The sequence below is a fragment of the Astatotilapia calliptera genome, chromosome 16 (genome assembly GCF_900246225.1).
Source record: "Astatotilapia calliptera chromosome 16, fAstCal1.2, whole genome shotgun sequence".
NCBI lineage: Eukaryota > Metazoa > Chordata > Actinopteri > Cichliformes > Cichlidae > Astatotilapia > Astatotilapia calliptera.
The window spans coordinates 25982382-25997771 of NC_039317.1; the positions used below are offsets into that span (position 1 = coordinate 25982382).

The 15390-nt window shown below is 38.4% G+C and overlaps 1 protein-coding gene across 1 annotated transcript in view; it reads left to right on the forward strand.

Moving 5' to 3' along the window:
* Positions 1-15390, forward strand: part of LOC113007990 (thrombospondin type-1 domain-containing protein 7B-like) — a 145767-nt gene that overhangs the window by 89624 nt on the left and 40753 nt on the right. Inside the window, exons 7-8 of the mRNA XM_026145082.1 lie at positions 2950-3108; positions 12221-12421. Of these exons, the coding sequence (XP_026000867.1) occupies positions 2950-3108; positions 12221-12421 (360 nt within the window). The remainder of the gene's footprint in view (positions 1-2949; positions 3109-12220; positions 12422-15390) is intronic.

A 15390-nucleotide genomic window follows, 5' to 3' on the forward strand; every position in this document is an offset into this window, starting at 1 on the left:
GACAGACTGCATAAATATCTGAGGTTAGTCAAGGTACAGACTTGAAGAAAATAAGGAACTGCTGTTAGTCAAATAATAAGAACTACTTTTTTATATATAGTTTGTGCGTGCGTTTAATGTATCTTGTTTATTGCCGGAGCTATATTGAAGTTCAGTTGAAGGTAGAGACTGAAAATAATGTAAAGTCTAGCTTTAAAATATGACCCAAAAACGGATAATCTAGTCAGATTCATTATTTTGGTTCAGGCAGTTGGGGCAACAATTGCATCTGTTTAAAGACTTCTTTGTTGTTTTGTCACACATCCTTAAAAAAAATGTCGTTACGTGTTGTAGTAATTTTGCAAAGAGATATACTGCCAAATAATGCTAGACAACAGTGATGATTATTTATTTGTTGGTTAAACCGATTTCAATTTGGTCTCCAATGCAATGGCCCTGGGGGTTCTCCCCTGAACTTAATCAGCTTAGCTGACTGGGATTCCTTTATTATTGCAGAACATGTTTATTTGCAGCTCACAACAACGGGGAAGGGAATTGTCTCTGTGTTTTCATTGTTCTACATTTGGCATATTGCCCATGTTTAAGTTGATGCAAAAAAAAAAAAAGATAAGCAAAGGAACAAAAATCTCTATCAACACTTCAGAAACCCAGTCTAACCCTCCTAAGTGTGTTCAGAACATGCGGCACACACAATATGGCAAGTTGTGGCAGCAGGAAGACATAGACCGTTACTGAATATTTATGAACAGAAAGGCGATACTTTCTAATTAACAAAATTAAAGTTAGGCTTATAAATCACTTTAAGAATAGACTAGCATGCATACTAAGTATTTAATTTATCTTTTTAATTAAACACAGTTGGTAGTTTTTAATGGCTGCCAACTGTAAGATTCTCTTTTTGCAAATCGCATCTTTGCCTCCCCTTAAAACACAACAGTTTATTAAATAATAACAAGTTAACTTTGCCTCCATCCATATTTTCATATAGTTCTGACCCAAGTCCTGAGCTATGTGATGGAGGTGTTGCCTTTGGAAGGAAGTGTTCAGAGAAATGCTTGTATATTTGTGAATGTGCTAAGTATAGAGTACGAATGAAAGCAACTCTTTGAACCACTGGATGTGAGAGACAACATCAATACTTCAAGTTCAGTGTTTACCTTGATGTGACTCGTACAGTTTTACATGATAAACAGATGTGGCTGCAAGGCATGTGGAGAATATAAAGAGCTCAATCAGGTTTTATTAGATGCCTACAACTGTAACACAATTGGCAAACATGAAAACACAATTTAGGGAGCAAAGCAGAAAGATCTATACTGCACTTTATCAACGTGTTTAGGCAAGCATCTCATTTTACAAAGGAGATCAAATACCATGTAAATTACTTTTGGTAAAAAGACAAAATGCACAGTGGACATTTAGTGAATATCTCTATGGGCTCTCATTTAAATGGAAATTTGCCTCTCAGTAATGTGCTGAGGTGCATCAAAATGGAATATTAGATTGAATAAATCCCCATGTTGTGGACAGGCAAAAAATAGTCACTTACTCTGCGAGAAAGACTAATGTCAGAGCCCATTACAGGTGGCTGAGCCGACTGTGATCTTCAAATAATGTCAGCTGTGCTTAGCAGTGAATTGGTCGTACCGTGTCTTGACTTAATATCTCCCTGTTGAGCTGCTGTTTATTCCCTTAGCTGGTCGTTGCCCTCTCAGCTGAGTCCCATGCAAAATGTTTTAAAGCTATATTGTTGCACAACACAAAACATCACAGTTTTTAGAAAAAAAAAAAAGGAATTAAAATTCTGCCTTTCATAAGTTTTTTTTTTTTGTTTCTTTGGGGGGTTTTTTTAGTCTGTTTTATTTTGTTTTTCATTTTGACAGTTTAGTTGGTTTGTCATGGGAACTACTGAGGTTTGATTCTGTGTGTAACAATAACTTTTCTGCTGTTTGTTTTTAGACTTTTTGTCCTTGTTATGGGGCCAATTAGTTTTTCATATATTACTGTCAGACATAGTTTCATATTGTATTTTTATTTTTGTTTTACACTTACCATAATTCTAAATTTCACTAAAATTATTCTGTTAGAGTTACAAAATTACCACATTTTGGGTAGACCTTTTCACATCCTTCACCATATATTTTCCCGTTATGCAAGGTTACTGGTTCCTGCCTCTACAATTGGTCCCTCTAAAACTCTAGGTATCTCCTGATTTTACCATTTTCAAAGTCAAAGTCAAAGTCAACTTTATTTGTCAATTCTGCCACATGTACAGGACATACGGAGAATATAAATTTCGTTACTCTCAAACCCTAGATGAAATAGCAAATGAACATTTAAATAAGAGAGTGATTAAAAAATGCAAATAAAATAATTAAAAAGTAAAAATGTAAATAAATAAATACAATACAAATTAACAAGAAAGCTATGCAATATACAATATACAATATTCAGGTAGAGAGAGAAGCCGCTGCGTGTGCACGCGCCGCCATGTTGGCAAAAAAAAATCTTTATTGCAAAGTACATTTATGCAGTAGACCAACCCAGCTGTTACAGATTTTCCTGTGAGACTGAACTGGCCTTCCACTTTACCTCTTAAGTTAGAAATGAGCATTTTTCTCTACTCGTAACCTATTTCTCACCAGCTGTAGTGAGAAAGTTTAAGTTGTAGACTTTACTTTAAGTAATACATATCTTGCCAATCAAAACTAACTCCTCTGATAACACATATGCTCATTCAATCACTTTCATATCAACTAGCACGTACAGTATGTTTGTTTGGCTTTCATTCCAAAACATATTACTTGCACGCATGCACACACACACACACACACACACACACACACACACACACACACACACACACACACACACACACTCTACAACTGCCTGTATGTGTTTTGACTTGTGGTCGGTTTATCCTTCCCTGTGCTTCTTTTGTTTGTTCAGTGTCCAGGCCTGTAAATGCTAGGCTGTGTGATGGTGAAGAGCCTCCTTTGGCTGTCCAGCACTGCTCCATTCCCTGCCAGCATTACTGCTTACTCACCGGGTGGTCACCCTGGGGTGCATGTCTATATGACAGCTGCGAAGAACCACATGGGAAGAAAGGTATGCTGAAAAATTTATATAAAAATGAACAAGCTTTCGCTTTTGAAATATTTGGATCATTGCATTTTCCATGTATACATGTGTGTACCTGTCACAAGCGTTATATCGCAGCTCAAACTGGATGGAGTGAGGCAACATACAAACAGATATTCTTGGTTTCTGTGAAGATATTTATTGTCAAACAAAAAAAAGAAAGAATGAGAACAAGAAGATGAAATAAATTGCAGAAATGAGACAAACTGCATGAGCTTGTGAGTGATGCCAAATCAAAGAAAGGAACAAAACCAAGCGTAGGCTAACATCGTTTACAGAATGACTTACTACAAAAGAAGAGAAATCAAATGTAACTAACTCTTTGTCCAAAACAAACTACAGAGCATCAACATCCTTGCAGCAAATGTGGCTAAACTGAAAAACAAGTAAGGCATGTGCACTGTTAGTGGAGCGTGTGTGGATATGTGTCTAAACCGGACCCAGCCGCAGGCAGTAACGGTTACTTCAAACACAGAGTTAAGTCTACCTGGTACTTGTGTTCAAAGTTACAGGCTGTATCTGCAAAATATGTCCTCTAAGTGTCTGCTCGTAGTATTCACAGGCTAAATAAGGGTCTCAAACAAAAGGTACAGAACATGGAGACATCAACATCCGTGCTGAGCTTAAATAAGACATCAACTAATTGGTAAGCTTGATTGTAAGAAGTTCTTCTTACGACCCGGCAGCAAAGCCAGGTGGAAAGCAGTGTGACTGGAATTGTCACAGGACCATTCACAACAGAATCTACGTTTGACCAAATACGCTGTCGAGTTAAGCACATGGAGGCGACAGGGCTCGTGACCATGACACAAAGCTTGCTTTAAAAAAAAATAACGGGATGCTATTACTAAAAAAAGAAGAAAAAGATTACTGTGTAATGTTTATAATTGCTGCAATTAAGTAATTTTACTTCAAAGTCTAAGATGTACAGGATATGCTTGCTGGCCAAAAATATCATGACTATGTGACTCAAGTAGATGGGAGACACATCTTAACACGATGTCTCAAGATGCATCTTCCACCCGGAAAAACACTCTAATCACTCATGACCGACATAAAAAGAAAGGTAAAAGCAGAACAAGGTAACATTTATCTTTGATGGCACATGTGCGCTTCAAAGCACAGAGAGCAGAAGTTGTATTTCTTGTGATACATCACCGAATTTTTATGTTTGCAATAATAGCCGTGCAGTATTTCAAAATATAATTTAGTAATGCACTCAGCAATTATATTTCAACAATGAGAAGGTTTGACAATGACTTGTCTTCAATCAAAACCGCAGACCACTCCTAGCCCTAGTGATCACAACAGCCCATGAAACATAATGTAACAACCACAATAACAGACAAAGTGCATCAGAGAGTCCTTTTAAAATGTAGAAACATTGTTTCAAGGTGCTTTATTCTTCCAGCTGCCTTCAAAAGTAAAGCACTGTATTCTCCGAATTACTCTGACCGATAATATGGATCGATAATAAAAGGATGGTCACCAAACAGTATAAGAGATATTACATATATTTAAGTCTATTATATTTAAAATTAATCAATTAACTTTGATGTGGAAGTTTAAATCATAACTATTAAATAAAAGAAAATAAACAGTGCTAACTCTATTACAGGGATGTTCCACATGTAGAGTTAGTTGTGTACTTGTATATAGACATGACTTCTAATTAACCTGAAAGCTGTTACATACATATGCATTTGCTTTTTTTAGCAGTGTGACATGCCTTGTGCTTAGATTGTCTCAAGACTGCTTACGCAGTGCTTCAGCAATCCTGAAGAGAAAGAAGTATTGTTCCTGACAGAGGTTAAGTGAGAAAGTGTCAGTGAAAAAGACCAATGTTGTCAGAGCAGTATAGAGAGCAGTATACGTTTGGATCTTAAATTGTTTGTTGATAAGCAGTTGTCTGGGAAGAAATGGGCTTTGGAAGAAGGTGCCACATGCTTAAACCACGGCAGACGAGAGACAGAAGCACCTAGATTTCAGCTCTCAGGCCCCAGGAGGCTGAAAGGAGTATCAGCAGATAAGATGCTTCCTGTCTGCGTGTGTGTTTGCTCATGTGAAGTGTGTGTGACAGTGTGTCTGTGTGCAAGAGAGCAGATGTACTGAAGTATTCAACACACTCTTGCTGCCGATGTTCTTGTCTTTTTGCACAGGTGAAAGTGTGTCATATCTGACTGCTTTGGAAAGGCTGTGCGTCGTGAATGTGTGTGTGTGTGCGCAGTGTGCGTGTTTCAGTCAGTGTGCCAGTAGTGTCGGAGCTGTTAGTGTGTTAGTACTTTGCTAAAAGGGCAGCATGACCTCGTCCCTGCCGTGAGTAAATGCGCATGAAAGCGCCCCAGGGAGTGAGTGAAGTGTGCATTGTTCAGGTCAGTGCCCACACTCTCCAACACTGGATCTCAACGGGATGAGCCGACTCCTCTCACAGACAGTGTCATTAATATATTTCAAGGAGTGGAAAACACAGCATCTGCTTTTTTGCACAGGGTCTCTTGTGGCACACTGTCTTTTGATGGTATTCATAAAGACTACGAGTGCACAGCAGAAAGCGTATGAACCAATACACAACCACTTGCTGAAGCAGTGCTGGCAATGGTGCAATAAACACTTATTGAGTAGTACAGTATTGTTATTATCAGTGTCTTTGACTGTAAGGTTGGGGGGCGGGTTCATTCCACTGCAGGGCAACCTGCCACTGCATGTGGCAAATAAAATTTGAACTTGAACTTGAACTCGAACTTGAACTTGCACCCTCTGAGCTGCAAAGAATTGGTAGCACACTGCCTTTGTGTCTCACAATATTAAAACAACTTTTGATCCAAACTGAAAGGCTTGTGAGATCCCAAATTTCAGGTGGAGGAGCCAAGCTGGTGCTTCCGCTGCTTTGCTTTCCAGAAAATTACGAATTTAAATGATCTAAAAGCACTTTTAGTGCCTTTTCCATAAGGCACTAAAAGCTTTATGGAAAAATGAATTGAACATGGGAGATTATTGGACAGAGTTCTGGTAATGTCTCTGCAAGAAATCACAGAGCTGTGGGGAGGTGTATTTCTGAACAAATATGTGCTAAAAATCACCGGTTGGCCCTTGTTTCCTTGAAATAAACCTGGTATGACCAAGAAACCTTTCAATTATTAATATCCGTGGGGGCATGCCCAGCCAAATTGTTTTTTGTGGTTTGGATGTGAGTAACAGTAAGTGCTCCGGGCAATACTGCAATCGATCCACAGTCTCTTTGCTCTTCGAGAGCACACTTGGGCAGCATCGCTCGGATCTGGCCGCTGAACTGGTGCCTCACACCAATAGATGGTCGGGGATGTAATTTGCAGAGTGGGCATCTAGGGGTTTGACAGGTCCACCTGTGGAGGGAAAGAATGTGAGACCTTTCAGCCATGTGTAAATTGAGTATTGCTCAAAAAGAAAAGCCGCCCCTGCTCAAGTGTCGTCTACATTTACTGGAGAAAGTGCCACAGCTAAAAAATATTATTTTTATCCTTCAACTTTTTATCCACAAATGCATCATCAGGAAACTGGAAGAGCTCGGTAGTCAATAGAAACCATGGATTATAAATGTGGATCACAATGTATTCGATAGGTAAAGACCTGATTATAAAGAAATGTATATTTTAAGAATAACCCATCTGTGACATAATCAACATTTTAGAACCAAATCAGCCCTAATAGGCAACAAGAATGTAATTTGATGGGTGATTGGGTAACTGGCTGAATAATAATGAGTGTGTCAAAATGTTGATCATTCTGCAATTTGCTAGTTACTGTGTAAACCATCTTTAGAGCAGTGTTGTTCATGTCACATGAATCAAGCTGCACCCTCTTTAATGTATCTCTAGTCACTGCCTTTTCACTGCTGTTGTGTCACTTTTGCACCTAGCTCTCGCTTAGATGTTATTTCAATCGATATACATTTGTTTTCTGACAGACAGTGATCATGCTGCTTTTGTTTATTTATTTGTTTATTTATAAGGAACCCCATTAGCTTCCACAACAGTGGTTGCTAGTGTTCCTGGTGCCCAAACCATCAAATACCATTGAATAAAATGTTACACAATGAATTGGATGCAAAATATCCACATAATTTGGCTCTTACATCCACAATAAGGTTTTACAATTCTGAAAATATAATATTCATATCATCTATTTGTTTATGTTCCTTACTGAAAAACAGGGAAAGGATGGCAACCAAAAATACGACATCTTTCCCGATCTTGCTAAAATAAAAGTTCTGTAAATGTGACATTTTAGACCAGCTTTTGCTTGATTATAGGGAAAATTATAAAATAAATATTATTATAGGGAAAAGTATTAATTAGCAGTTAAAGTATATATAAGAGAATTACTAACTAACTAAAATAAACTTGAATTGCATAAAAATTACTTGTAAATGTGCAAAGGATGGATCCTTCTATGTAGCTAGCTAGCTATTGGACTATCTATTGTTCTTTCTTTTACGTTTTGATTTTGTCAGGACAACTTAGTTTTTGGATTATAATTTAAAGAAGCATATGACCAGTTGTTTTCATGGGTTCTTTCCGGGTTCTCCGGCTTCCTCCCACAGTCCAAAGACATGCAGTTAGTAGGGTTAGGTTAATTGGTAACTCTAAATTGCCCATAGGTGTGAATGTGAGTGCAAATGGTTGTCTGTCTCTATGTGTAAGCCCTGCGACAGACTGGTGACCTCTCCAGGATGTACCCTGCCTCTTGCACTAAGACAGCTATCCCAGCTACCCTGATAAGGATAAGTGGAAGAGAATGCATGGATGGAAATTCTATTTTTTTATTTTTTTTGTCCCGTTTGGATCCTTAGCCATCAGAATTGTTGTCTTAAGGCCAAGAAAGATGCCAAGCGGATTTATTTTACCAAGTGGATCATCATGGCCTTGCCATATTGGTCCATTTGATTGACCTTTATTATAATTATGTATTTATTTTATTTTCGGTTGCTACAAACGGGACAAACATGACTGGGGAATAGGACAGGGAGAAAGAATGAAAGAAAGAGAGGGAGAGAAAGAAAAACAGAGGGGAGAAGAGACGGTGAGAAAGGGGGAAGAAAGAAAGAAAAGCAAACAAAACACCTGGATCACCTGTATGGAGAAAAAAAAAAACAGAAGAAACAAACACACAAAAAAAAGAGCAACATAATAAATACAGCACCATCACAATAAACTAGCTAGCAGTAGATAACAGTAGATGCTAAATATTAAACGCTATTGTGCAGCACACAAGATAGACAGCGCACAATGTGCTTTGAGGCAGCAGCCAAGAAAGCTGTAGTCCGCGTCTGTGAACACCCGTGTGTACACCTGTGTGCACACCTGTGTGGATCAGCATGCTTGTATTCCAAAGGTTTCTCCATGTAACGATCTGCTAGGGAGTGTGGGGAGCCATAGCCCCGTCCCCCAGGGCATGAATCAGGTATGGATGGAAATTCTAAACCACGAGTCAAACATTTGGACTGGATTCTTATGGCACCAAACATTATAGATGTTTTTCATCAAGCTTGTCCTAAATGATCTTAACGTAGCACGTGCTGTACATTGAAGTTCAGATATTAAAATAAAATCTCACTTCTAGTATGTTGAAGGATTGTATTGAATCAACAAAAAAGGGAAATCAATGAAGAAATATCTACTTGGAGTGTTTCTTTATGAAAAGGTCTCTGTGTTAGAGTAAATGAGAAGAGGGGCAGAAGCAGAATGTCAGTGTGTCTATATCTGTGGCACAGAGACAGGTGGGGCCAAGCAAGGGAAATACCAAAGATCATCATGTATTTCAGTTTGGACTTCTTTGTTCTGAAGTGAGGTGTGATCCAGCCTTTAAAATAACATTAAATATTTTCCTTTGGAAAAAGATGTTTTTTTCTTTGCTTTATTCAGTCTCTCTTGATCCAAAGGTTCAACTTGTGGTCACAAGTCTATGTGGTTAAATTGCTAACATTGCCACAGCATGGTGTTGTTCTGGGTTTTGAAAGGTTTAGTTGTTTGTTGGACAGCCTCAGTGCTGGTGGGTTTGAAATTAGGTGAGAGGGTGTTGTTACATTGTGTTGTCTTTGAGGGTGTGAGGTAATACATGTTGAACAATATTTATTATTCCTTTTAGTTTTATTTATGTTGAAACTATAGAAGGTACTTGAGTTCAAATGCTAATATCATGGCAGGGATACAGCTTTCACCTTCTGTTATGTCATCGAATGAAAGCCTTGTTGGTTTGGAAAGTGTTATCCTTTCCAATGGCATGAAGAACATTTTACAATCTTTGTGTGTACAGTGGGGCAAAAAAGTATTTAGTCAGCCACCGATTGTGCAAGTTCCCCCACCTAAAATGATGACAGAGGTCAGTAATTTGCACCAGAGGTACACTTCAACTGTGAGAGACAGAATGTGAAAAAAAAAAAAAAATCCATGAATCCACATGGTAGGATTTGTAAAGAATTTATTCGTAAATCAGGGTGGAAAATAAGTATTTGGTCAATAACAAAAATACAACTCAATACTTTGTAACATAACCTTTGTTGGCAATAACAGAGGTCAAACGTTTACTATAGGTCTTTACCAGGTTTGCACACACAGTAGCTGGTATTTTGGCCCATTCCTCCATGCAGATCTTCTCGAGAGCAGTGATGTTTTGGGGCTGTCGCTGAGCAACACGGACTTTCAACTCCCGCCACAGATTTTCTATGGGGTTGAGGTCTGGAGACTGGCTAGGCCACTCCAGGACTTTCAAATGCTTCTTACGGAGCCACTCCATTGCCTGGGCGGTGTGTTTTGGATCATTGTCATGTTGGAAGACCCAGCCTCATTTCATCTTCAAAGTTCTCACTGATGGAAGGAGGTTTTGGCTCAAAATCTCACGATACATGGCCCCATTCATTCTGTCCTTAACACGGATCAGTCGTCCTGTCCCCTTGGCAGAAAAACAGCCCCATAGCATGATGTTTCCACCCCCATGCTTCACAGTAGGTATGGTGTTCTTGGGATGCAACTCAGTATTCTTCTTCCTCCAAACACGACGAGTTGAGTTTATACCAAAAAGTTCTACTTTGGTTTCATCTGACCACATGACATTCTCCCAATCCTCTGCTGTATCATCCATGTGCTCTCTAGCAAACTTCAGACGGGCCTGGACATGCACTGGCTTCAGCAGCGGAACACGTCTGGCACTGCGGGATTTGATTCCCTGCCGTTGTAGTGTGTTACTGATGGTGACCTTTGTTACTTTGGTCCCAGCTCTCTGCAGGTCATTCACCAGGTCCCCCCGTGTGGAGCCCCAGATCGTGGGAGATTATCAGTGGTCTTGTATGTCTTCCATTTTCTGATGATTGCTCCCACAGTTGATTTTTTCACACCAAGCTGCTTGCCTATTGTAGATTCACTCTTCCCAGTCTGGTGCAGGTCTACAATACTTTTCCTGGTGTCCTTCGAAAGCTCTTTGGTCTTGGCCATGGCGGAGTTTGGAGTCTGACTGTTTGAGGCTGTGGACAGGTGTCTTTTATACAGATGATGAGTTCAAACAGGTGCCATTCATACAGGTAACGAGTGGGGGACAGAAAAGCTTCTTACAGAAGACGTTACAGGTCTGTGAGAGCCAGAGATTTTCCTTGTTTGAGGTGACCAAATACTTATTTTCCACCCTAATTTACGAATATTCATGGATTTTTTTTTTCACATTCTGTCTCTCACAGTTGAAGTGTACCTCTGGTGCAAATTACTGACCTCTGTCATCATTTTAAGTGGGGGAACTTGCACAATTGGTGGCTGACTAAATACTTTTTTGCCCCACTGTATTTGAATTTTTTCTGGGCTCTGCCAGTCATTTCCTATAACTTTATATTCACCACAAAACTCCTTAATCAGGATTTTACTATTAAAAGCTCTGCAGAGATCCTAACAACTAGGCAATCTAATAATCTAACCGGTCAGTAAGTAGTCTAATAATACTAGCTTGGAAACATTATGTCATCATGCGACATCACAGTATCTTGCTCCATTTGGCTTCAGCACCACTGTGGAGTCAGTACAAGTCAAAAAGAAGACTTCAATTTAATGAAGCAAGAGCAATAAAGAGCAGATTACAAAGGTGCTTAAACGACAATATCCCTCTATATTCACAGATAAAAAGCAAAAAAGAGATCATAACTATTTACAGGCTCAGATTGGATTTGCAGCCAAAAAAGCCAGGCTCAAAAATTATAGCAAGCAAATTCGATCATACTTTGTGATTGCCGTTTACCAGGTCAGAGTGAACCAGAGAATTGATCTAGCGATGTAAAACACTCATTTAAACATGGAATTTTCACTCGTAGAAACTCCAAATTTAAATGTGTTTAATGACATTCTCAAAATAAAAATAATCCTGAGATGGCGATAGGGCAGTAAGATTTGCTTGTCTAGAATCAACAGTAAAACGGGTACATTTTCTCCTTCTTTATTATTTACATTTAATTTGTATTATTTTCTTAAGACAATTATAGCTTTTTTTTTTTGTTCTTTTCAGGAATTTTATGTGGTATCTATTGTTGGCATATTATCTACTGTAAACGAATGCCTGCAGCCCCCAACCAAGTTTGTTGCAGCAAATACGAGTAACAGCACAAAAACAAAGTAGTGTACGGGTGTGAATGGGGTCAGCAGCAAAACATAGTTTGGCCACTGAAAAGAATGCCCACCTAATATTAAAACAAAGAAAGAAATCAATATTTGTTTTAGTGTATATCATCTTTGTGATATTTGCCCCCTTTACTCTGCTGTCAGACAGTCCTTTCCAGTGGGGAATGAAAGCCATAATGGTAATAATAGTACTCTCTTCAAATCTACCAGACTGACAAAAATGCTTATTTTACCTTGCAGAACAATGGTGTTTCTGGTATTCTGTTGCCATGACTTAGCAATTTGCTTGTTCTTGTGATTAGTTCAGCTTTCCATCAGCAAGAAACATCTGATAAGAAGAATAGCAATGTACATATATAGACTTTAAGTCTATGAATACTATAGTAACTATATTATCAGGGTTTCTCGGATAACTTCTTCTGTACTTTCTCATCACCTGTTTCCATCAGGTTTCAGACAGAGGAGGAGAGAAGTGCTGTGGGAGTCTAGTGGCACTCTGGGGACATGCCCTCATCTGACGGAGTTCATTCCTTGTGACGATCCTGCCTGCTACCTGTGGCAGGTCCAACAAGAGGGAAGATGTATTCCCACCAAAAACTCCTGCGGTCCTGGAGCTGCGATCCAGAATGTGACCTGTGTCAACGCTAAAGGTAATGTTTCACATATTCTTCATAGATAAACCGTTCCTGTCACATATTAAATGCATTTCATTGTGACTGAAAATCGGTCATTTAATTCAGTTTCGCCTTATTCCAAGTAGAAAACCTTACTAAAATGAATACTTTACTTTTTGAATAATCACCTTCTACTGTCTTTACATTTTTTTTTAACTCAACTATCTTCTAGAGCATCCCATGCCTGAGGCATTTTAAAAGGCAAGGACATTAGTGACTAGAGTCTTGAATTGCTGAATCCTCAACAGATACTTCATTCTTGTCCAAGATAACTCTGAAACGAGGCAAAATAACAAAGGAGTGCCTAAAGGGAGAGCAATGACAGCTCAGCTAGGCATTTACCTGTTCTATCTAGAGAAAGGCAGCTCAAAAGTTAAACAAGGATCCAGCCAGCAATACTCACGAAAGCAGTGGCTAGAAAAATGTAACAGAAGTTCAAAGCTGTTTGAACTCTCAGTCACATCCTGGATGAGCCCCCAAATTATTACATATCTGAGGAGAGGTGGGGGATGTGGGGAGTAGCAATAAAATGTCCAGGTGAAAGTCAAAAGCTGCAATAAAATTAATCTATATTTTATGAAAAGGTTCAGCTTTGAAATGATTTTTAGATGAGAAGACTATGCTGCTTTATCAGTCAAGCATTACCAAATCATTCATTAGCCAGTAAAGAAAAGGCAAATAGTCTAAAGAAAAAAGCACTTCTGTTAACAGAAGGCACTGACTACTTTCTAGTAACTCAGCACTACCAAAGCACAAAGCATGCATGCCACTAAAGCTCACCACACTAGCTGGCCCACACTGAGAGATTAGCTCTTCCCCAGCTTTTATAGCGCAGGGTGGTTAATTGCTGAGTGAAATCAGCTGTGCGCTCACTCCACAGGAGAACGGGGCACCACCAAATTGAGGTTAGAAAGAAACACTACGAACACAGTAGGCCTGCAATAGCCTTGACTGTATTGATACAAGGTGGGGGAGATCCTGGTTTTGAGCAAAGCTAGTTAGTGGCTTCAGCTTTACTTCATATTTACTTCCTGTTGCTGGCAAGAAAAAGAATTTGCATATTTATGGCAAAATGCGGATTTAACAGTTTCTGACCATAATAAATTAATTCCTTTTATGGTTTTTATTATTATTGATTGCTATTTAGTTATAGTATGTATTCATTTATTTTTTACCTTTAACTATAAATCCACTTAATGTACTAAATATTACAATATCACTAAATGTAATATTGCTTATATATAGCTATCACTAGAAAATCATCCAAATTCACGGTAAAGCCATTAGTGCTATGGTCTTGACATGCAATCTTATCAGTTATGCAGAAACTATCAAGTATAATGTGATCCGTTGTGATCAGCCATATCCTCATGTTGGGTGATGGGGACATCAGCATTAACGGAGCATGCATTATTCATTAGGGATCATCATCGTTTGTGGGCTCAGAAAACATTGGCCTGATTAAAAGTCAGAATTGTAGCTTCCTACCAAGCATTAATTGATCATCTCCATAGATTATAAATCTAATTGCACCCTTTTTTGCCTGTGTTTTATTATTCTGTCAAAATGGATCATGTGTGTGTTTATCAGGAAGGCAGTGGAAGGTCCAGATAAATTAGCCAACAGGAGAGTCTAATGAGTTTTGACAGGACAGCTAAGAGTGGGAGCTTTGCCAGGTTTTAGGAAAAAGGCTCATGAAATTATCTGTGGTGGATTTCTATGGAAATTATAAAAAGTTGGTGGCTGCTCCTTAATTGGCTTATCGGACTTAAGATTCTAGCATTTTGAGTTATTTTCACACATAGTGACAGCCTTGTGACTGCTGAGTTCTTAAGTGAGCCCCTTTGTTTAAAAACTCTCACAGTTGCAACTGCATGGAAGAAAACCAGTTAATGTCATAAGAATATTACACTTTGTTTCTTGCAGTTAAATGCAAAAAAAGGTCCTGATACTAACTAATTTGGCTTTTCATATTAGAATAAAACAAATGCATAATAGAAAATAAGTGTTAGAGGAATCAGGTATAAGCGATTTGTAATGAATAGACATGAATGAAAAAGTACAATATAATGAAAAATATAATTTTGATAGAAGTATGTGACACTGAAAGGAATCTATATTTACATTATTCAAATCTGCTTTCATGTGTTTATGAGACCACATAATAATCACACCAAGTAATGTTGGTACATTGTTTTTATTATTTGAATGAGTGATGTAAAATAGATGATTATAGATGGAACAAGTTTTGTTGCTTTGATTTTTTTTTTTTCATTATTTATTTTGTGCAAGCATCTCCCCCCTTTCCACAATCACATCCTGGTTTGTCTCTAGTGAGAAAATGTTCTTCATTTCTGTACTGGTAAAATTTAGCAGACCTTGAAGAAAGTAACTGCTAATTGCCAGTCTGACTGCACACTCAGATTCATCAGATTCAAGCTCTGCGTCTAAGCTATTACACAAGTAATAATGATGGACATTTTGTCTGCTGGAAAAGGCATAAAGGCAGCTTCTCTCCTTGAAAAATGAAGTGCTAAATAAAGATTCCTATAGTCTCAAAGACTGTCGACTAACTGTATTTATTAGTTAATAATGTCAGAGTTAATTTAAATCTTCCTCTAGTCAACGCTTGGCCAACTCCAGGCCTTGAGGGCCGTTGTCCTGCAGGTTTTAGATCTCACCCTGGGTCAGCACACCTGAATCAAATGATTAGTAGGGGTGGGTTTTCATTATCGATTTATTGATTAAAATCGATTCTCTCTTGGATAACGTGATATTGATTCATTAAAATCCTGAATCAATTTTTTTAATATAAATTTATTTTGCCCAAAATGCCAGAATCTCAGGTTTAACCTCACAAAATTTCAACAACCACCAAACAGCTAAAACAGTAAATGAGAGCGGGAACACGGATTCTGCACAAAGACGTAAACACAAAGTGTAGA